The 22,442-nt window shown below is 44.4% G+C and overlaps 1 protein-coding gene across 3 annotated transcripts in view; it reads right to left on the reverse strand.

Moving 5' to 3' along the window:
• Positions 1–22,442, reverse strand: part of RASGRP2 (RAS guanyl releasing protein 2) — a 153,794-nt gene that overhangs the window by 13,726 nt on the left and 117,626 nt on the right. For all 3 annotated transcript variants that reach the window (XM_073658346.1, XM_073658345.1, XM_073658347.1), the window contains 4 exons: positions 17,961–18,038; positions 15,251–15,364; positions 10,797–10,912; positions 8,434–8,575 (listed from right to left, as the gene is read on the reverse strand). In XM_073658346.1, the coding sequence (XP_073514447.1) occupies positions 8,434–8,575; positions 10,797–10,912; positions 15,251–15,364; positions 17,961–18,038 (450 nt within the window). The remainder of the gene's footprint in view (positions 1–8,433; positions 8,576–10,796; positions 10,913–15,250; positions 15,365–17,960; positions 18,039–22,442) is intronic.

Here is a 22,442-nt window from a genome sequence, read left to right on the forward strand (position 1 = left end):
GCTCATAATACTTCAAGGCACCTAGCACTATTTTGACACTGGTGTACTCCTCTTTCAGGTGAAGCAGCACGCCTTTGACCCTCCTGAATGAACTATCTATGAACAAGTGCCACTCCTTGAGGTGACAGGTGATTACTATAGCCTCGAATAGACCGGCCACATTGTTGCAGAAGCACAGTCCATCTTGACGAATGAAGAAGCTGGAAAATGCGTGGTGACGCGTCCTCTGATCTGTGACTTGGACACTCTCCTAATAAGTTCCATTGCTTGAGCCTTGAAGTCAGAATTTCAGCGTTGCACTTCGTGAGACCAAGGTCTCTGATCATTGAGGTCTTTTTGGTTAAGGTAGTATGGCTTCCATTCCTCAGCTGCATCTGAAAAATTGAAATCAGGATCTTCAATGTCTTCCTCGGTGTCTGACTTGCTGTGTTCTCCTGAAGATGGTTGATCTCTGTCTGGAGGAGTTGGTACAGGAAGCTCAGGGCAGTTCCGGTACGGGGACGATGGAAGAAGGAATGTCAAGATACGTGACAGTAGGTGCATTTTTGCCAGTTTGAAGTTTGAAAGGGTCCACCATGCAGAAGTAACAATTGGTTGAGTGGTCAGGGCACATTAAATGGTTAGTTTAAGTGTCACGGGTGTGTCGCCACGAAGATCGTCACGAGTACACAGCCTGACTTCTCGCAGCTGACTTGTTGGTGCTTTGTGTTTTTCGGCAGTGAGGGAGTTAATTCTCTCTCTCTCTCTGTGCTAGACGAGGTCCAGCCTCGCCCAGCTGCAATCAATACTGCTGTAGTGAGACTCCTTCAAATGCCTGCTGGTCTGTTTGGGAAGTGTCGGTGAAAGCATTTCATTCAGACTAACAGAGCGGATCGTGGTGTTTGGAGTTTCTGAGATAAGTGTATTTGGAGTGTTTTTTCCCTTCCTCGCTTTATCATTTATCTCCTTTCCCGTTGGTGTTCCCTCTGTTGTAGTTGTGTAGTTGTTGTATGCAAGGTGGTTTTGGTTTTTCCCTTGTACTGTCTCGTTCGTCTAAGTACTGTGTGTGGGCATATTATTACTTGTCCCCTTTTGTTGTGATCGGGGTCCTTCTCAGGACTAGATTACTTAGGTGCAGGGATCCTCAGGAGGTAGGGGTTACGCTGGCGGCCTGGACCTCTGTACCTTTAACAGTACCTCCAGGTTGAGGGACTAGTCAGGGCCCCAGCTTAGGGTCAGCTTAGGCCCCCTACCTCCAGTATACAGAGACAGCGTGACATTTTCACCGACCCACTTAGTTTTTCTCCAGCTACCATGGATCCAGTAGCCGGTCTAGCTCGGCAGTTGCAGAGTTTGTCCATGGATCTGGCGGACGTTAGGTCCAAGGTTTTGCATCCTCAGGAGCAAGCCGGACCAGAACCTAAAGTAGCTCTCCCTGACAGGTTCACTGGGGGGCGGGACAAGTTTTTTGTTTTCCGGGAGGCATGCAAGTTGTACTTTCGGCTGCGGCCTCGGTCATCGGGGAGTGAAGAACAAAGGGTGGGAATTGTCATCTCGCTCCTACAAGGGGACCCACAATCTTGGGCGTTCTCTCTTCCCCCGGGCTCCCCGGCTCTCCAGTCAGTGGATAGGTTTTTCGCTGCTCTGGGACTCGTATATGATGACCCAGATCGGATCTCCCTTGCTGAGTCTAAGTTACGTAGGATCCAGCAGGGAGATCGTCCGGCGGAGGAATTCTGTTCGGAGTTCCGTAGGTGGGCCACGGACACCCAGTGGAATGACCCGGCTCTTAGGAGCCAGTTTTGTCATGGTTTATCCGACAAATTACAGGATGTGTTGGCACAGTATGACTCTCCCGCATCACTGGAAGCCGCTATGGCCCTTGCTATTCGCGTTGACAGACGGCTTCGGGAGAGGTGCGGGATAACTCTACCCCCTGTGATGACTCCACCTCCTACAAGGTCCGCTCATATGGTGGTTCCCCTGGTCAGTCCAGAGGAGCCTATGCAATTAGGAGGGACATCATTTCGGGGGAGGGGACCGGTGGTGCGCCATAAGACAGGAAGGTGTTTCTTCTGCGGGAGAAAGGGACATTTTATTGGGGGGTGTCCATCCCGTCCCTTGCAAAGTGAAGAGTCGTCGGAAAACTGTTGATCCCAGGTTGTGTGGTGGACGGCAATCTGGGAGTAGGTATTTCGTCCCTAGGTTCGTCTCAGTTTCTCGTACCGGCGGAGGTGGTGGTGGGTACGAGAACTGAGAGGATATCTGTTCTTCTGGATAGTGGGGCCGGGGCTAATCTGGTTGATGCTCGGTTTGCCCGGGTTCAAGGTATGCGATTGAGTGAGTTGGCTAAACCCATCCCCATATTCTCGATCGATGCCAGGCCTCTCGGTCAGGGAAGTTTTTTGCAAGCTGTGCATGACGTAAAACTTCAAGTGGGGGCGATACATAAAGAACTGTTGTCTTGCTACGTGTTGGAGGGTCTTCCCACTCCTATAGTGTTGGGCCTTCCTTGGTTAGCTAAGCATAACCCGGTTATTAATAGGCAAACCAGAGAGATAAGCCAATGGAGTAAATTCTGTAATAAAAACTGCATGAACACGGTCATCGGTGCGGTTACTCCTTGGGTCTTACCTCCATTTCTGGCGGACTTTGAGGATGTATTCTCGGAGAAAGGGTGTCAGGAACTACCTCCTCATCGCGAGTATGACTGTTCTGTAAAACTGCTCCCTGAGGCCAAGTTACCTAAAGCTAGGTTGTATAACCTTTCTGGTCCTGAGAGGCAGGCCATGAAGGATTATATTTCAGAAAGTCTGGCTAAGGGGCATATTAGACCTTCATCTTCACCGGTGGCTGCGGGGTTCTTCTTTGTTAAGAAGAAAGATGGAGGCCTACGCCCTTGCCTGGATTTCCGTGAACTTAATCGGATTACGGTCCGAGATCCGTATCCGCTCCCACTTATTCCCGATCTCTTTAATCAGATCGTGGGCGCCAAATGGTTCTCTAAGTTGGATCTCAGGGGGGCGTACAATCTGATTAGGATGAAGGAGGGGGATGAGTGGAAGACGGCGTTTAACACTCCGGAGGGGCATTATGAGAACCTTGTCATGCCATTCGGTCTGACTAATGCCCCGGCGGTGTTCCAACACTTTGTTAATGACATTTTTCGCCGCCTGGTGGGACAGTTTGTTGTCATATATCTGGATGATATCTTAATTTACTCGCCGGATCTGGTGTCTCATCAGGAGCACGTTAGGCAGGTGTTACAGATCTTGCGGGATAATAAACTGTATGCCAAATGGGAAAAGTGTGTGTTCGCCGTACAGGAACTCCAGTTTTTAGGCTTCCTGGTTTCAGCGTCCGGTTTTCGTATGGACCCTGGGAAAGTGCGGGCAGTTCTTGAGTGGGATCGGCCAGAGAATCTTAAGGCACTACAACGTTTCCTGGGGTTTGCTAATTATTACCGGAAGTTCATTCGTAATTTCTCGTCCATGGTTAAGCCTCTCACAGACATGACTAAAAAGGGGGCGGATTTTTCTAGGTGGTCTGACAAGGCTTGTCAAGCATTCTCCTCCTTGAAAAAATGTTTTGCCTCGGCACCCATACTCATTCAACCTGATGCGTCACAGCCATTCATTGTAGAGGTAGACGCTTCCGAGGTAGGGGTGGGAGCAGTATTGTCACAGGGTTCGTCCCCTGGTAAGTGGCATCCGTGCGCCTTTTTCTCTAAAAAATTGTCGTCCGCTGAGAGGAATTACGATGTCGGCAATAGGGAACTCTTGGCCATTAAGTTAGCTTTTGAGGAGTGGCGCCATTTTTTGGAGGGGGCAGTCCATCCGGTCACCGTCATCACCGATCACAAGAACCTGCTATATCTGGAGTCCGCGAAACGTCTGAATCCCAGACAAGCTAGGTGGTCATTGTTTTTTACCAGGTTTAATTTTGTCGTTACATATCGTCCTGGGTCAAAAAATGTAAAGGCGGATGCCTTATCTCGTAGTTTCCCTGGGGCCGGGAATACGGACGACCCGATTCCTATCCTTCAGGAGGGGGTGGTGGTTTCGGCAGTATGCTCTGAGCTGGAGGAGGAGGTATTGGAGGCTCAGGGGGACGCCCCTGTTGGACCTCCGGGGAGACTGTTTGTTCCAGATCAGTTGCGACAAAAGGTGATCGAGGCACACCATAACTCAGTTTTTGCAGGACACCCGGGGAGTAAAGCAACTGTGGATCTCCTCTCGCGTCGGTTTTGGTGGCCTAACTTACATAAGGAGGTGGTAACTTTTGTCGCGTCCTGTGGGGTTTGTGCGCGCTCTAAGACCTCACATACCCGTCCGTCTGGGGCCCTCTTACCTTTGAAGATCCCAGGCGTCCTTGGACTCATCTGTCTATGGACTTTATTACGGACCTCCCTCCGTCTTCGGGTAAAACGGTCATACTCGTTGTAGTGGACAGGTTCAGCAAGATGGCACATTTTATCGCTCTTCCGGCTCTCCCTAATGCTAAAACTCTTGCGCAGGTGTTCATTGGGGAGATTGTGAGGCTTCACGGGGTACCCTCCGAGGTGGTGTCTGATCGGGGGTCTCAGTTTGTGTCCAAGTTCTGGAAGGCGTTTTGTGCACGGCGGGGGATGCATTTGTCATTCTCATCGGCTTTTCATCCTCAGACCAATGGTCAGACGGAACGTATGAACCAGAGCTTGGAGACATATCTCCGGTGTTTTGTGTCAGAGAACCAGGAGGACTGGGCTTCTTTCTTACCTCTTGCAGAGTTTGCTCTTAATAATAGGCGGAGCGAGTCCACTGGTAAGTCCCCGTTTTTTGGGGCATATGGTTTTCACCCCCAGTTTTGTACTTTCAGTAGGGGGGGCTCTTCGGGGGTTCCTGAGGAGGAACGATTTTCCTCATCACTCGCTTCAGTATGGAGAGGGGTGCTGAAGAATCTGAATACTATGGGGAACCGATACAAACGTATGGCTGATAGGAGGAGAGTGTCTGGTCCGGACCTAAGTGTGAACGATCGGGTATGGTTGTCTACCAGGAATATTAAACTTAAGGTTCCCTCCTGGAAACTGGGTCCCAGGTTCATCGGGCCGTACAGAATCAGTTCTATTATTAATCCGGTGGCATTCCGTCTTGACCTCCCCCCTACGTTTAAAATTCACAATGTGTTCCACAGATCGTTGCTTAAGAGGTATGTGGCGCCGGTGGTACCGTCACCTTTACCTCCCCCTCCAGTGGTGGTCAATGGTAACTTGGAGTTCCAGGTATCGAGGGTCATCGATTCACGCTTTAATCGCCGGTCCCTTCAGTACCTGGTTCATTGGAAAGGGTATGGTCCTGAGGAGAGGATGTGGGTTCCTGCGTCGGATATTAACGCAGACCGATTAGTTCGGGCCTTCCACACGACTCACCCGGATAAACCTGGCCCTGAGGGTCCGGAGGCCCCTCGTAGAAGGGGGGGTACTGTCACGGGTGTGTCGCCACGAAGATCGTCACGAGTACACAGCCTGACTTCTCGCAGCTGACTTGTTGGTGCTTTGTGTTTTTCGGCAGTGAGGGAGTTAATTCTCTCTCTCTCTCTGTGCTAGACGAGGTCCAGCCTCGCCCAGCTGCAATCAATACTGCTGTAGTGAGACTCCTTCAAATGCCTGCTGGTCTGTTTGGGAAGTGTCGGTGAAAGCATTTCATTCAGACTAACAGAGCGGATCGTGGTGTTTGGAGTTTCTGAGATAAGTGTATTTGGAGTGTTTTTTCCCTTCCTCGCTTTATCATTTATCTCCTTTCCCGTTGGTGTTCCCTCTGTTGTAGTTGTGTAGTTGTTGTATGCAAGGTGGTTTTGGTTTTTCCCTTGTACTGTCTCGTTCGTCTAAGTACTGTGTGTGGGCATATTATTACTTGTCCCCTTTTGTTGTGATCGGGGTCCTTCTCAGGACTAGATTACTTAGGTGCAGGGATCCTCAGGAGGTAGGGGTTACGCTGGCGGCCTGGACCTCTGTACCTTTAACAGTACCTCCAGGTTGAGGGACTAGTCAGGGCCCCAGCTTAGGGTCAGCTTAGGCCCCCTACCTCCAGTATACAGAGACAGCGTGACATTAAGATAGCTGTATTTATGATGTTATGTACACTTCTGGGAAGTTGTAGAAACTTTTTGTTAGTTCTAACAGTTTCAGAAGCTTCTCAAAGTCTATACTGAGCACTGAATATTTTGCAAATATTCTTAAAAATAGGTAAATTTCAATTGTCAATCATTGTGCTGACCACAAAAACAAAGTTTATGTGAAATACCGTATTTTTCTGACTATAAGATGCACTTTTTTTCCCTAAATTTTTTTGGGGAAAATGGGGGTTCGAGTTATAAACCGAATGTAGCTTACTTGGGGAGTGGCGGCGGCAGGAGTCGGGCGATACTGCGGGTGATGCTGCGGGCCTTGCGCTTGGAGGAGGGGGTGTTTGGAGATACAACACTGCAGGATGATGCTGCGAATCCCAGGGTGGTAGGATGGGGTGTTCGGCGGCACTTGGAGGTGCAGGAGCTCCGCCGACATTTTGTGAAAGCCCGGAACCCTGCACTTCCATGTTTTCTATGCGGTGGACTCCAGGAAAATGGCTGCTGGGGCGACGCATGAGCAGATTTTGATCTCGGGAGCCGAGATCTTGGGAGCCCAGATCTCAATGTGCGCATGCACCGCCTCCATCGGAAATTTTTCCGGAGTCCACCGCATAGAAAACATGGAAGTGCGGGGTTCCGGGCTTTCTCAAAATATCAGCGGATCCCCCACACCACAGAGTACAGCTGAGCACCACTGTGCAACCCCTTCTTCCAGCCTGGGATGAGACTCGCAGCATCACCCCGCAGTGTCGCACCTCTGAACACGCCTTTGACCCCGATAAACCGCCGCTGCCGCCCCCGCCAGTAAGCTGAATTCAGACTGTAAGACGCATTAAACTTTTTTTCCCTATTTTCCTCCTGAAAATTTGGGGTGCGTTATATGGTCCAGTGGGTTTTATAGTCCGAAAAATATGGTAATAACCTTTTTCTATTCATTTTAGGCACAAAGAATTAGGAAAACACACTTAACACCTGGGAACAAAAATTATATGTAAAATTGTTACGTAGTGCCTCGTCATGACCAAATGAACTTTATTCTCCAATGACATAGCCGAACGAGGGCTAATTTTTTGGTGGGACAAGGTGTAATTATGAATTACACCATTCAAAATAAAGTACAATAAAATTGTGAAAAACTGCAACTCCACCATTGTTTTTTGGAGTTTTGCTTCTACGGCATACACACATCGTGCTAATAAAATCACATGATGACAAATCTGGTGTTATAATTGATCTTTGGTTCTTTCAACATTCCTTTTTTGGAGCGAAAGGCGTCATTGACATCAGTAATGTGTGTTGCCCTCATTGTAACAGCCATTGTAACAGCCTAAGGCCAATCACTGGCCTCGGAGTCACAAAGGAAATGCCGAAAGACCGAGGAGATGTAGCAGCCAGGGCAGCATAAGGGCAGTTGAATATAATGTATTTTATTATTAAAACCATTTCCTGGCTAGATTCATATGAATCAAATCTCAAAATTTTTCGATCTACCAAAATTTTTAGGAAAAAATGTAACAAATTCAATTAATTTTGTATTGAATTACTTATACCCAACAATAAACGTTCAATAACATTACAACCAAATAATTCTGGATCATCTTTTCTTATAGCTCTGAGTTCTACACTTTTTTTTTGTTACATCTAGGAATTGGTGAATAAATTGACAACTGGGCGCTATCATATGGGGATGTGTCCATGTGGCTCAGACAACCCAATCAGTGTGGCCAGTGTTAGACTGTTAGACTTTGACAGGGGGAATGACAATATTTATATATGTCAGGAGTCCTCTTTAAAGGGGTTGTCCGGCCTTAGGCTACAAGTCTGCAGTCACTCTGCATGCTGTGAGGATTCTCCAATGCTGGAGCTGGAAGCAGGCAGTCATGTGACCACGAGTGTGCAATTTGCATACTTCCGGCCACCTTCCGACTAGACATGTCCGACTTCACTCAATACACTTGCATTGTGCAAGGCCGCGCACGTCTAGTCGGCATGTGACTGCATGTATGCAAATTACATACTTAAGGTCACGCGCCCACCGCTCCTGGTGCCGACACTGGAGAATCCTCACAAGGCGCAGTGTGTGCGATGTAAGGATTCACAAATCTGCAGTCACACAGAGTGACTGCAGACTTGTAGCCTAAGACCGGAAAACCCCTTTAGGGTGTCATTAAGTATAACTGGATAGTGTAGCATAGCTGTACACTAGTTCCTCCACTAGTAAATGGAATATTCTGATAGCACCCGGAAGATTTTCTAAAGAATATTCCAAATAGAAAAGTATTCTCCATAACCGGGTTGTTTTTCATGATCGTTCTCGCTAACATATCTTACGGCGCAGACACACACCAGATTTCCGCAGTGCTGACATGACACAGGTCGAAGGAATGTCCTCTCAGAGAAATTGTGGATAAATCCCATTTTGCAATCCAACACGGAGCTGGCTTTCAGAAAATATGAAGTCATCTCCTGTTTACTGATTTTTCCATCCCTGCACCAAAGACACAAAAGAAAAAAGCAGCATCACTGTAGACGAGACCTGCGGAGAAGTTTCACGTTTCTCTAAATCTAACACAGCAGCGCAAAGGAGATAAACAACGCAAAGACAACAAACTACAGAATGGGACTAAAAACAGAACCTTCGCGCTACCGTTACTAGCCAAAACAAAACATCTCTCGTCAGAGGAACACATTTGTTAAGGGCAGAGGAAAAGTCTGTAATGTCACTATCTGAGGGCGACTAAAATGAAGAGACACAAACAAAATCCGGATGTTATTTATGGACGTGGTTGATTTCATTCAAAATATAATAAAAGCATAATAAAAAAGAAAAACACATTGGTAAAACGAACATCAATGCTCAATCATTAAGACAAAGGATGAATTTCTAATATAGTTAAGGGCTTGATCCTCTTCAACAAACTTCTGTTCAGGCTCCTCCCCAAGTTCAGCGCTGAGTCTCCACTGCAGCCCCATCTTGATTGTTTGGCTGCAGCAGTAACGTCAACAGTGCTGCAACCAATCACTGAGCTCAGGAGCTGGTGCTGACTACATCGGTAGAGCAACTGAGCTCAGTGATTGTCTGAAGTGCTGTCAATGTTATTTCACCGCTGCAGCCAAACAGCAGAAACTGGGGCAGCGGCAGAGATGCAGTGCTGGACCTGGAGAAGATTAAGTAAAGCTAAGTTCATTTTTTTACACATAACTGAGCCTATGAGCAGAAGTTTGTTGAAAGGAGACAACTCCTTTACGATAGATAGATAGACCCCCACCAATCACTAATTGATGACAATCTGCAAATACATTTCCAACGGCAGCCAGACATCAATGTATGATCAGTGGCGGTCCACCTAGGAAGACCACAACCGGCAGGTCAAAGAGGCTGAGAGATTCATGCAACTGCATCTCATAGTATAGCCACTACTGGACCTCTACTAATCACTAATTGATGACAATCTGCAAATACAATTCCAACGGCATCCAGACATCAATGTATGATCAGTGGTGGTCCACCTAGGAAGACCACAACTGGCAGAGCAAAGAGGCTGAGGGACTCATGCAAAAGGATCTCATAGTATAGCCACCACTGGACCCCCACCAATCACTAATTGATGACAATCTGCAAATACATTTCCAATGGTAACCACGCTTCAATGTATGATCAGTGGCGGTCCACCTAGGAAGACCACAACCGGCAGAACAAAGAGGCTGAGAGATTCATGCAACTGCATCTCGTAGAATAGCCACCATTGTACCACCACTAATCACTAATTGATGACAATCTGCAAATACATTTCCAATGGTAGCCAGACATCAATGTATGATCAGTGGCGGTCCACCTAGGAAGACCACAATCGGCAGAACAAAGAGGCTGAGAGATTCATGCAACTGCATCTCGTAGAATAGCCACCATTGGACCACCACTAATCACTAATTGATGACAATCTGAAAATACATTTCCAACGGAACCCAGACATCAATGTATGATCAGTGGCGGTCCACCTAGGAAGACCATAATCGGCAGAATAAAGAGGCTGAAAGATTCATGCAACTGCATCTCGTAGTATAGCCACCATTGGACCACCACTAATCATTAATTGATGACAATCTGCAAATACATTTCCAAAGGAACCCAGACATCAATGTATGATCAGTGGCGGTCCACCTAGGAAGACCACAACCGGCAGAACAAAGAGGCTGAGGAACTCATGCACCTGCATCTCGTAGTATAGCCACCACTGGACCCACACCAATCACTAATTGATGACAATCTGCAGATGCATTTCCAACGGAACCCATTAATCTTCCCCTTCTTTAATGAAGTGCACTACTTGGTAAATCAATTCTTCTCAACAAGATACTAAAATTTAGAAAGAGTGTGAAATACGGTCTGTGAGTCATAAGAAACCTCATTCACAAAATCACAGATCAAGTGACCTCTTTCATCACCGCTGAACGGCCAAGAGAGATTGCTGCACGATGAACACTTTTACAAATACTTATAGTAAATTGGCGTTTCTTTTTTGGTCCTTTTTCTAAAGTAATGTAAGGTTAGTAAAGGGTAAGATGTAGTATTACGTGCCTCTCTTCCAACAACTCAGCTTTTCGAACACAGGTTCACTTTCTTCATATGTTGCTCTTACTCAGCTTCGATCAATCCTTTCTACTATTCTCCTTTCCTCCCCCATCAAAAAAAATGAATTCACACTTACTGATTTTGATCGATCTCATCAAATGCACATAAGTAAGGAAAGTTACTCCGTACACTGCAGAACTCTTCTTGGGAGATGTGGCCATCGCCATCTTCATCAAAGAGTCGGAACACAGACTGGGGGAAGAAGATGAAGAGGTCTATGGGCGTCACATAAGAAACTAACAAAGAGTTTACATCTATTCTTTCTATCCAATTTATCCAGTTGGGAAACGTCCTCAAAAAAACACTCAGAGAGGAGTTTAGGATTGCGCCCACTTGACTAACAGGCCGATTTACAATCAGGGAAAAGGGGGCCATATCTCAAGAACGGAGAGGCGCAGGAACAAAAAAAAAACCAATGCAGGATTCAGGAGAACAAGGGCTTTTACTCTAGGTAAAAATTTGCATATTCATTACAAGTGACCGGTTCCCTTTAAATGCTTTCCATTACCCAGATAGAGCTATTTCAGTAGTCAAAGCTGCTAACAGACTGTCTTTAAAGGGGTGCACGTTACTTTTATATTGATGACCTATACTTAGATCAATTCATGGTGGTCCAACACTCGGCACCCCCATTAGTCAACTGTTGCCAGCTCTGGCAGTGGCGGATGTAAACAATGTAAGAGCTGGGCTGCAGTTCTTGACAATGGCCACTAAACAGTGTATGGCGCTGTGCTGTTCTACTCTGTCCACTGGCCATTCCCAAAGAGCGGACTGCCCGAGGTCTGTGCTTCAGACCACAATAAACTAGGCAGCATCCTGCTCACCTAGTCCAGTCCGAGTAAACAGCAAAGAAATCTGAATTATTATAGTGATAAGTCCTGCACGATGATCGTTTTTCTATTGAAAATGGAGATACACTTGAGGCCATTTTCTGCTCAAAACAAACACAAATAATAACATAAGGCAATTTTTGTTCCCTAAATTGTCAGGAGGTTTACAATTTAAAGCATAGGTGTCAAACTCGAGGCCCGCGGGCCGAATCCGGCCCGCCATGTCATTCTATGCGGCTTGCGAGGCTAGGACACACTTCAACACTGGTCCGACCAGCTCTCCAGACCGGGAAAGTGGAAAGCTGGTCGAACCAGTGTTGAAATGTGCGCCGCAGCTCAAAATCTACCTAATGAGTAGAGACATAGACCCCGATTCCAGCGATGTGTCACTTACTGGGCTGCTTGTTTCAGTTTTGATAAAATCATTGTTTTATCAGCAGGAGATTATCACTTGAGGACTAGTAAACCTTCTGCCATGCAGTCCAACCCCGCCCCCCACCACTGATTGGTAGCTTTATGCCTATGAAGAGTGCACACAAAAATCAGCCTATCAGTGGTGGGGGCGGAGTTATACAGGGTATACATAGTATACTGAGAACTGCTAGATCTGCAGCAGAGAAAACTGTGATTTTATCAAAATTACACCAAGCAGCCCAGTAAGTGACACATCGCTGATATAGGGGTTTGTGTCCTACATCATGCTGCTCTCAGATTAGATGGAAAAAACCCGGTGACAGATTTCTTTTATATATTGAGTCCAGGAGATCTTGCTGTATGGGGCTTTACCATCTATAGAGGAAAGTTCTTTGCAGTTAGTACAATTAATTACAGAACTGTCTAACAACTAAGTCAATCCCAAACGTATCTCCTTTACGCACTGTGGACTTACCTAGTGACAAGAAATCAATAGTAATAAGAATAATATCTAAGATATAATTTTATACCGTCTGACATTCTTATGAAGATTCTTCCATAGATGAAATCTCTGTTTTACAGAACAGTATAGAGACTATATATTTTATCAGTGCATTATGCTTCTTTTTCAACACATAAGCGACTCCTACTCATCTCCTAAACTCAACATCCAGATTGTGCTGAGTTTTCTAGTAAGTGTTTTATGTCATCAAAGTGCTGAATTCACAGCTACACTGCTCAGTACCACTCTGTAATGTCTCCCATGCAGCTACAGTTTCTGGACATGTACTAAATAGAGACAGAGGAGCATGAATCCCCCATGTCTGTGTGTACTATGTTTTGGGGACATCATAGCAGCTTGTCTCCCCCACTAGCTCAGAGACAACTTAAAATTATACATAATGCCTGGAAAGGGGAAAGTTACTCATCTTTTTATGCATAATGTATCACTAAAAACAATACAGTGGTGTTAAATAGTAGAAATACAACTTTGGTTTGCAGAGTGAAGAATGTAATTGGTGACTGTAATGCAGCGGCTTGCGGCATTACTGTAATGGTCCAGGGTGTGTTTTGGCTGACCATGTACCTCCCCCTCAGGTGACTGGTCACATGACTGTGACATAGCACAGGTCTTGTGCACACAGAAGGTCTGATCACATGACTGTGACATCAGCACAGTGCCTGTGTGCATTTGAAGATATATAAACCCTGATAGATTTGAGACAGGTGTGTAAGGCGTGAGGCCTGTTCCCGTGTGGGACACCGCTAGAGTGTGAGGCCTATTGAAGTCTGGTGAAGCCTGAAAGGCAGAGGCTGGATCCTTAGGTGTAAGCGATCCCAGTAGCCTTGGAGAGCAAGAGGTTTGGAAGGCAAGAGTCCTGGAAGGCAGAGGCTGGATGTGAGGTGAGACCACATACCAGTAGCCTTTGAAGGAACTAGGGCTGGAGACCCCCATCTGGGAAGCCGAAAAGCCACAGTGGTGGCAGAACAAGTCTGAAGCAGCTAAAACCCGGCAAAGGTAAAACACTGCGTTATATGGACGTTGATATAAGTGACTTTGCTGGAGTCTGTAACTGGAGCCAAGTGGGCCTGTCTGCCACTTGAAAGGCTCCTGGACATTATATGAAATATGTCGGCGAGCCACGGAGTTGGACTCGGTTATAGCAGTTATGAAGTAAAATAAACTGCTGGTTTGTGAAATACTGGAAAAAGTGGATGGTGTACTTTAATTGACCCGGTGCAGCGAGTATCCCCCAGTATGATGACTAGCGCTGCCTTACAGTGACAAAGAAAAGAAAATTCAAGTGTGGACTGATCACATTGAAATCAACAGACCATAAGAGGGTTTTTTCACATACGGCTTTTATTTTCTTCTGAATTTAATTGTTCAAAATATTATCTGAAATGTAAAAAAAAAAATATCCTACGGGCGTCTAGATTGTGTGGTTTCGTTTATTTTGAGAGCGTTATTTATAAAAAGCCTGGGGAGGACACAACATGGATTATATAGAAAACTGTCTGTAAATCTCCACTAATGGCAAGAAATGGGGGGCCATGGGTCTAAGGTTATGTCAAATTGCGCTTCTAGCAACAACTTTGTGATCTGACAAGTTTTCTTTGCAGATACACACAGTTTGTAATTGCCTATTTGGGTACGATATAAGCAAATTTACCTATTTACTTTGTACCTATTCTATATGCCTATTGATCTATCCATTCATATATCCATCCATCCATATATATATCCATCCTTCTATATATACATTCATCCATATATCATCCATCCATATATCCATCCATATATCCATTCATACATATATCCATCATCCGTATGTCCATCCATATATGCCTCATCCCTCCATCCATATATCCATCCATCTATATATCCATCCATCCATATATCCATCCATCCATATATCCATCCATCCATATATCCATCCATCCATATATCCATTTAAATATCCATCCATTCATATATCCATCCATCCATATATCCATCCAGCCATATACCCATCCATCCATATATCCATCCACCTATTCATCCATATATCCATCCACCTATCCATCCATTCATCCATCCATATATCCATCCATCCATATATCCATCCACCTATCCATCCATTCATCCATATATCCATCCATCCATATATCCATCCATCCATATATCCATTCATCCATATATCCATCCAAATATCCATCCATTCATATATCCATATATCCATTCACCTATCCATCCATTCATCCATCTATATATCCATCCATCTATCCATCTAAATGTCCATCTATCCATCCATCCATGCAACTTGTCACATATATGAGCCAGGACTAGTTTGGCACCTCCCACAGTGTAGACCCTACTCAAATCATTTAGTCATCATGACCCCTGTGAATGACTGACATCTTCCATACAATCTACTTCACGCTGGACTACTGGAAATCTCGCTCATGCACGCAATCTACTGGTGATCCTACCATGAAGTGGATTACATAGGGGAAGGTAATCACGCCTCATGGTAGGACAGCCAGCACGTCATACTCATGACTGAGGTTTCTGGAAGTCCTACCATGATGTAGAGTGCATGGTCTACCCCGATGACACGTTGCTTTTAAATCTTCTCCTACTATAGCAAACTGATGCTCCCCATTCCATAACTTCCATATTATCCAACTCATCTAAACACTGGAAATATGTTATAATTATAACTATTCCGGTGAACACCAGAACAAAAATATGGGAGCTCTACATTTTTTAGATGTGTTCAACAAACACCAATAATTGACTTACCTCCACCATCTTCTCTATGTGTTGGCACAACAGAGCTTGGTCCGGTTTTGCTTTTAAGGAAGCCCATTCCTCCAAAGGAGGTGACGGAGATGGGGGTGACTTGATAGTGGCTTGCTAAAAGAGATTCATAGAAATCTAATACATTACTAGGATCATTAGTAGAGATGTGCCGTGATTCGCAAAACCAGAGCCGGTGGCCACGTCAGTACTCCATGACCAATGGACAGGAGGCCTGAAAACTGGCTCTTAACTGACGGCAACCATTAGCCAGACTGGTGCAACATCATCTTTGTGACATCGTGCCAGGCCAGCTAATCGAAAGAAGAGCCGCAGATGCTGTCAGGTAACAGGACTCCCATCCAGCGGCCACACATTACTGATGTGGCCGACGGACCCTTTCTTGATTGGCACCACCTTTAATCATTAGGTAGTATTATTTTAATTATGAGTTAATTTCTCATCAATTTTTTTTAAATGCAATGGTTATCATTATTTTTATTTTCTAATATATATAGTATTTTTTTGTGTAATATATACGTATATACATATATATATATTACACAAAAGAATAAAAATAAAAACCTGTTTCTTTTCAAAGATTTGGGATTCCGAGGACAAAAAAAAATCACCAAAATCAGGTGAAAAAATGTCTCCAAGCCATGTAAAAAAATGACAATTATAAAACTGAAAAATGCACAACCACAAAATGTAGTGTTGGCAGACGCTACAAATGCCTAAATATATTCCTACCACACAGAATACAACACAATACAATGCGTTGATCCAAAGATCTGTCCAAGTGCCAGCATGGGATCAGGGCGGAATTTTCTCCTTTAAAGAAGAGCTGAACTAAGCTTTGTTTTCTCTTTTTTATCTTCCAGTGGATCAAACAGTGGATTTCTTTCAGGATGAAAGATTACACCTGACAGACGTATGTCTCTTCTGTACTATGTCATTACAGGCGTACAGGCTGTTCTTCTTGTTTTCATGCAGAATGGCAGAGATTTACGCTGTCTGCATTGTCTCTGTCACGGTGTGAGTTTCAGATCATGTAGAAAATTATACACGCTGACGCTGAATGCCATGTGTGAGCGCTTCGAACATGAAAAAAAAGCAGAGATTTTCAGATTTTTTTCTACATGTGGCAAATTGATAGATATGAACCAGGGCTCATAGGATTGCGGGACAAGATACCAAAGGAAGGTTGGTGGACAAATAGAAACCTGTTCTGCGTATCTGTATCATTTTATAGAATGAAAAAATAAGAAATAAAAAAATAATGAAAATGTAATGACAAGAGATGAGCGAATCGCGTCGGGTCAAGACGGATTTGCCTAAAATTTCAGGGAAAATTTGAATTTTCTTGTTTTAAAAGAAAGGGTTAAAAAAAATAATATTCACCTCTCCCCTGACCTTCATCTTGTTCGTGTAGCTTCCAACTTGGTCGTCCTAACCTGGTCTTTATTCACAGACCGCTGGTCTTCTTCACATCAATGATCCTTGGGGTTTTCGGCACATCCGTTGCTCACTAAGTCTTTCAAGATCATGATGTCACGATCCGACGTAGGTCATGAAATACTCATGACATTACGTCGTATATGGCCTAGGCCCTATGCAATGTCATGACTACGCCCCAGTTCATGGCTTCATAATGCCAAGTCGTCTAGTGGGCACCAGAGGAACCAAAGACCCAACAGGACCCATAGCATGAAGAAGACCGGCAACCTGAGGATGACGACTAGACAGGGAAGACCAAGCTTGGAGCTTCAAAGACAAGGCTAGGGCCAAACAGAATTGAATTATCTTTTTTTTACCCAATGTTTATTACAATCTGAGGTCTGAACAGAACCTACAACATAAAAATACACATATGTTTTGCATCAAATAAATTAAATGAGAATTGAATTTCTTGGCCAAATTTGAGCAAATGGCTGAATTAAAATTTCAGTTTTGATTATCTCTAGTAATGAGAAAACCCATTGACTGTATTTCGCACAAAAAATGTTGAAGTACGCCAAATTTCTGAAAAGTTCTTAGCTGCGTTGGCCAACAGATACACCACAAAAGTGGCGTATATTAGTCTGGTCCATGACTGGAGTACATTTTTCAGACGTTGGTGCACAGGAAGCCCAAAACTGCACCAAATTAATTATGATGTTCACGCCTCTGTATCAAGATTGGCGTACAAAATGACAGTCTTAATTAATTCCCCCTTAATTTTTACAGTTCTGTATCACCTCAAATTGGCATATTTAAGACAACCTTTAACTACAATAGTCCGGGTGTAACAAATTTTAATTAGAATTTCAATGGCCAAAGTTGGGACATAGAAGGTTTGCCCACAGGAATTTCCAGAAACGATCCCAAAGTGCCCACACTTTTTAGCAAAGTTTGCATAAACCTTGCCTCCTTTTTTTTGGGTCTTGTCCATGAGATTGTCTTGACCAACTTAGGACAGTATGGCGAGCGCAAAATACATGGACAACCCCTTTAAACCTTTGTATTACAGTCACAACTTCCAAACCACCCATGGTTCATGATGAAAGGAACTTGGACCATCACAAGGGCTTATGGTGAGGAACGTTTGGTCCAGTTGAACCGTTGGAGGTCGTGGTAGCAACATGGAGGCTAAAATGAAAACTCATGATGGACATCTAAAATGAGCAACGGGAACATCTAATAAAATACAATCCTTATGCCTAAATCTCACCGATGTACGCGCCCTTGGCTCCCTTTGAAGCGACAGCTGGTAAATCTCTTCCTCTGATCGATACTGATCCAGAGAAACCTACAGAAGCAGAGAAAATGCGCCATCAAAATCAAAAGGATGAAATATTTTATTTCTAACAAAGTTTATTTCAATATTTCACACCGAGCTCATTAATAAAATCTTCCACCAGTTTTGCGAATTTCCTACAGTTTCTCCAAATAAGTGAAAATGCGATCAAGTTCTGTGTTTCAGTCGATGCCAATGAGCTTTTGCCAAGGGAAAATATCAAACAGCAGGCTTAATTTATTAGGTGCCAACAGTTATTAACCAATACATTCAAAATACTATGTTTTTTTTTTTTCACATTCAGATTTGGGTGGCAACCTCAATCTGTCGCGTCTTAAACTTTATTAATGATTTGTTAATTTAAAAGGAAAAGTGTTATTCCGAAAGCTGGAAACGTCATTCCGTAGCTGGCACAGATTCCATTTTCTGACTCTTAGGTGACATTTACACATCTGTTTCCATTTTTTTTTACACCTTGTAAAATAGACCGTTTTCTTCTCGCGCTTCATTTATTTTGCCTTCTTTCTTCATTTGTGTTGCTTCCATCTTTTTCTCATCCGTTTTCAAAAAACTGAAGAAGGCTGAAATCTTTTTTTTTTATCCATTGACTCGTAGCAATGGGTCAACTGGAAACAGATGAAACACTGATGGAACGTTGACATAAAAAGGTTTATCCTCCGATTTCATACGTTTTTAAAGATTCTCCATAGACTTTTATGGTTGGGTCTGATCCGCAAAACAGATGAGAATAGAATCTGCTCTGAATCCCATGGACCGGAAAAACGGATCCAATCTTAAAGGGGTTGTCCGGTCCAAACCGATAAGTCTGCAGTCATTCTGTATGGCTGCAGACTTATAAATCCCCCCAGAGCATGCACTGTGCGCTGCCGGGATTCACCAGGTTCTGACCCGGGACCGGAGGGTACGTATGAGTTATACATACCCCCAGCCAGTGGGCATGGCCTCGCTCCATACACTTGTATTGAGCCGAGACTGCGCCCTGTCTAGTGACGCGGTCATCTTGTGGGGGTGGCCGAGTAGAGTGAGCAGCCTTGCTCCATACAAGTGTATGGAGCGAGGCCATGCCCATTGGCCGGGAGTATGTGTAACGCATACATACCCTTCGTCTGAAATCAGCGCATCCCCGAAGCGCACAGTGTGTGTGCTGGAGGATTCATAAGTCTGCAGTCACACAGAGTGACTTATCGGTTTGGACCGGACAACCCCTTTAAAACTGATTTATGTCTTGATCAATGAAAGGCTTTGGGTCTGTTGCCTAAAAAAACGGACAGCACGAAAAATGTGTAGAATGGATAAATGAATGCAGACTTACTTAGTTTCAAATATGCCAACATTTGGGTATGTGCACATGACGTCTTTTTTGGGCAGATTCAGCTTGGAAAGTGCTAAAAAAGCGAAACAGAATGAACATATTCACAGCAATGTCAAAACGACTTCCTGTGTATATGTTACATTTTATCGACAGCCATGGAACGGCTAAAAGAAGTGACCGGTCCGTTCTCCTGGTGGTTTTTGCTTGGATGACACCGCTATGTTATAAAGTACATGAAAAAAAAAACAAAGCAGCTTCAAAAAATGTTCAAAAAGACATCAGAAAAGACTCTTCAGGGAAAATACCGCTAGTGTTTTTCGGAGGCGGCATGTGCACATACCCTAAGAGTCAAGTATTCCAGTATACCAGTATACCAGAGAATCTGTCAGAGGTTTTTGCTATGTAATCTGAGATCACCATGATATAGTGCTGAGACCCTGATTCCAACTATATGTCACTTACTAGGCTGTGTGTTGTTGTTTCAATTAAATCAGTGTTTTATCAGCAGGAGATCATCACTACAGGACTAGATGTCTTGTGCCTCCTAGTCCTCCTGTTCTGTATAATCATGCCCACACCACTTATTAACAGCTTTCTGCCTATGCACAGTGTACACAGAAAGCGGCCAATCAATAGTGTGGGCGAGGTTATACACAGCTCAGCACTCAGAGCACTGCTACATCTGCAGCAGAAAAAAACTGTGCTTGTGTCAAAATGACAGTAGGCAAACCAGCCAGTGACACAACGCTGGAATCAGGGTCTCAGACCCTACATCATGCTGCTCTCGGATTCCATTCAAATGGCTGACGGATTCCCTTTAATACGTTTTGTGAAATGTGCCTCCTTTCTGTTTCTGTAACTCCAGAGAGTTTTCTTCTGTTCCCTGCATAAAATGACTACAATGAAGTTTACTTTCCCGTCTTGTCATTTCATTGCAAGCATATTCTTATCAGCAGGCTTGATGTGAAATGAAATTGCAGGGTATATAAACAGCATTTAATTACCCAATTACAATATTTCAAGAACTATCAGTGTCTGACACATGAAAGATATAAATAAGATGAGTAGTGCGACACAAGGCAGATATGCCGCATGATCCAGCTGAAAGAATGTATTAGCAGCACTATCTGTGGCCACAGGACGTTCTTAAACATTATTTAAAGACTTCCTAACCAACTCTCCCAAAAGATCCAATAAGCTCCCAAAAATGGAAAGACCTCTCGGACTCCCAGAGATGTCGGCAAACTCTTGGGCACCTCAAAAAAACTCTGGAAACCTCCAAGAAACAAACCTTTCCATAAATGTTCCTCTGCCTGATACTCCATCATTACAAGTAGCCAGTCCTGTTGTCCAAATGCCCTTTTCTTGGGGTTATGGAATAGGGCTGGAAAGAGCCATGGGGTCAAAACATTGTGTGAGAATTTTCTCACACAGAAAGCTGGGTGTCTCAAGTTGGGTTTAGACACCCACTTGATATTTCACCCTACTAGGCATGTCAAGCCTAATCGCTTCGTCTTTCCATTATTAGAAGCTCTTAAGGACCACAGGAGTCTCCAGAAATCAATCCACGCCACAGAGAAAACATGCACTTATATAGAAAGCGAATATGTAAACTATGGACGTCTGTTCGGTAACAACTAGTCTTCATCCACTGGATGCCAACAATCAGCTTCTCCTAGGGAAGCTATTTGTTGAAACGGCTGAGAAAAGGATCACAAAAGCAAGCGACCCATAGATCAGGGGTGGACATGTCACTGGTGCAGCCGCACAGGGGCCCAAGAAGTAAGGGGGCCCAGACCACCTCCAAAGCAGGTGGAATTGTGCATTATGATGAACTATTGGACTGCAAAGAGCCCATATATTGTTCTTGCACCGGGGCAAAATTCTGTCTGTGTCCACCAGTGCCGTAGGTCTAGGATCAATATCTAGATCTTCAGCAATGGTAGTAATGATAATGTTCATCACAGAGATAGAGATCCTGAGTATGAGGATGTAGTAGTGAAACGTACGGGAAAAGTCCAGGAAAGAGTGCAAACGTCAAGAGCGAAAAATTATAGACAGTAAGCCACTAGCATATTAAGGGAATCTGTCACCACCTTCATGGAGTTCTCCGGGCAGGCGGCATATGGTAGTGACAGACGCATCGATTTCAGCGTTCTGTCTGTTATGTGTCCGTGCAGCAGTTTTTGGAGAGCTCCAGAATACAGATCTGCAAGGACATGATGTAGTTCTGCACAGCCAGCTTCAAACAACTCTGCCATGAACAGGAGTACTAACACCGAAAGTGAAAAAAAAAACTTAAATAATAAGTGCCATCTTGCTTAAAGGGGTTGACCGGGACTAACATTGATGGCCTATCCTTAGAATGAGTCATCAATGTCGGATCGGTGGGGATTCAACACCCAAAACCCCCGACGATCAGTTGTTCCCGATGTTGGCGGTGGCCGAAACTGCTCAGTTACGGAGCTACACAGCACAGCTCCATCAACGGAATAGTGGCAGCAGGTGGGTGCTGCACATCCACCCCCTATTGATTTGAATAGGGGGTGGATGTGCCATGGCCACCATTCCGCTGCCGGAGCTGTGCTGTCCAGCTCCGTAACTCAGCAGTTCTGACCATCACTGGAAATAGATGATTGCACCCCCACCGGTCAGACATTGAAGATCTATCCTAAGGATAGGCAATGAATCTGAAAGTCCCCGACAGCCCCTTAAATAACTAAATAGTCAATTACGCACGTGTCATTTCACCCTAATATGATTAAGACTTAACGTTGATTGTAATTAATTAATATAGTCTGACAAATAAAGATTAACATAACTTAGTAAGCTATATAAGTCTAGCTTCAGTCCCCTGATGAAGCCAGTCATGGCGAAACATGTCGGGGATTCTATGAGTGAATTTTAATCAGTTCTAGTGGCCTTGCAACTGACAGCTATAATTGTCCTTAGAAAAGCTATCCTAGCTAGTGGACTGCAGCCATCAATCTAGGTAGGAGATATATTATCTTTTGGAGAGTGATATCCCATAGATAGCAGTCCCAAAGAAATGCTACACAGCAATACCACCGGAGTTATTTCAT

This window comes from Phyllobates terribilis, unplaced genomic scaffold, assembly GCF_046119375.1.
Source record: "Phyllobates terribilis strain yellow unplaced genomic scaffold, ASM4611937v1 Scaffold_13__5_contigs__length_258822181, whole genome shotgun sequence".
Classification (NCBI taxonomy): domain Eukaryota; kingdom Metazoa; phylum Chordata; class Amphibia; order Anura; family Dendrobatidae; genus Phyllobates; species Phyllobates terribilis.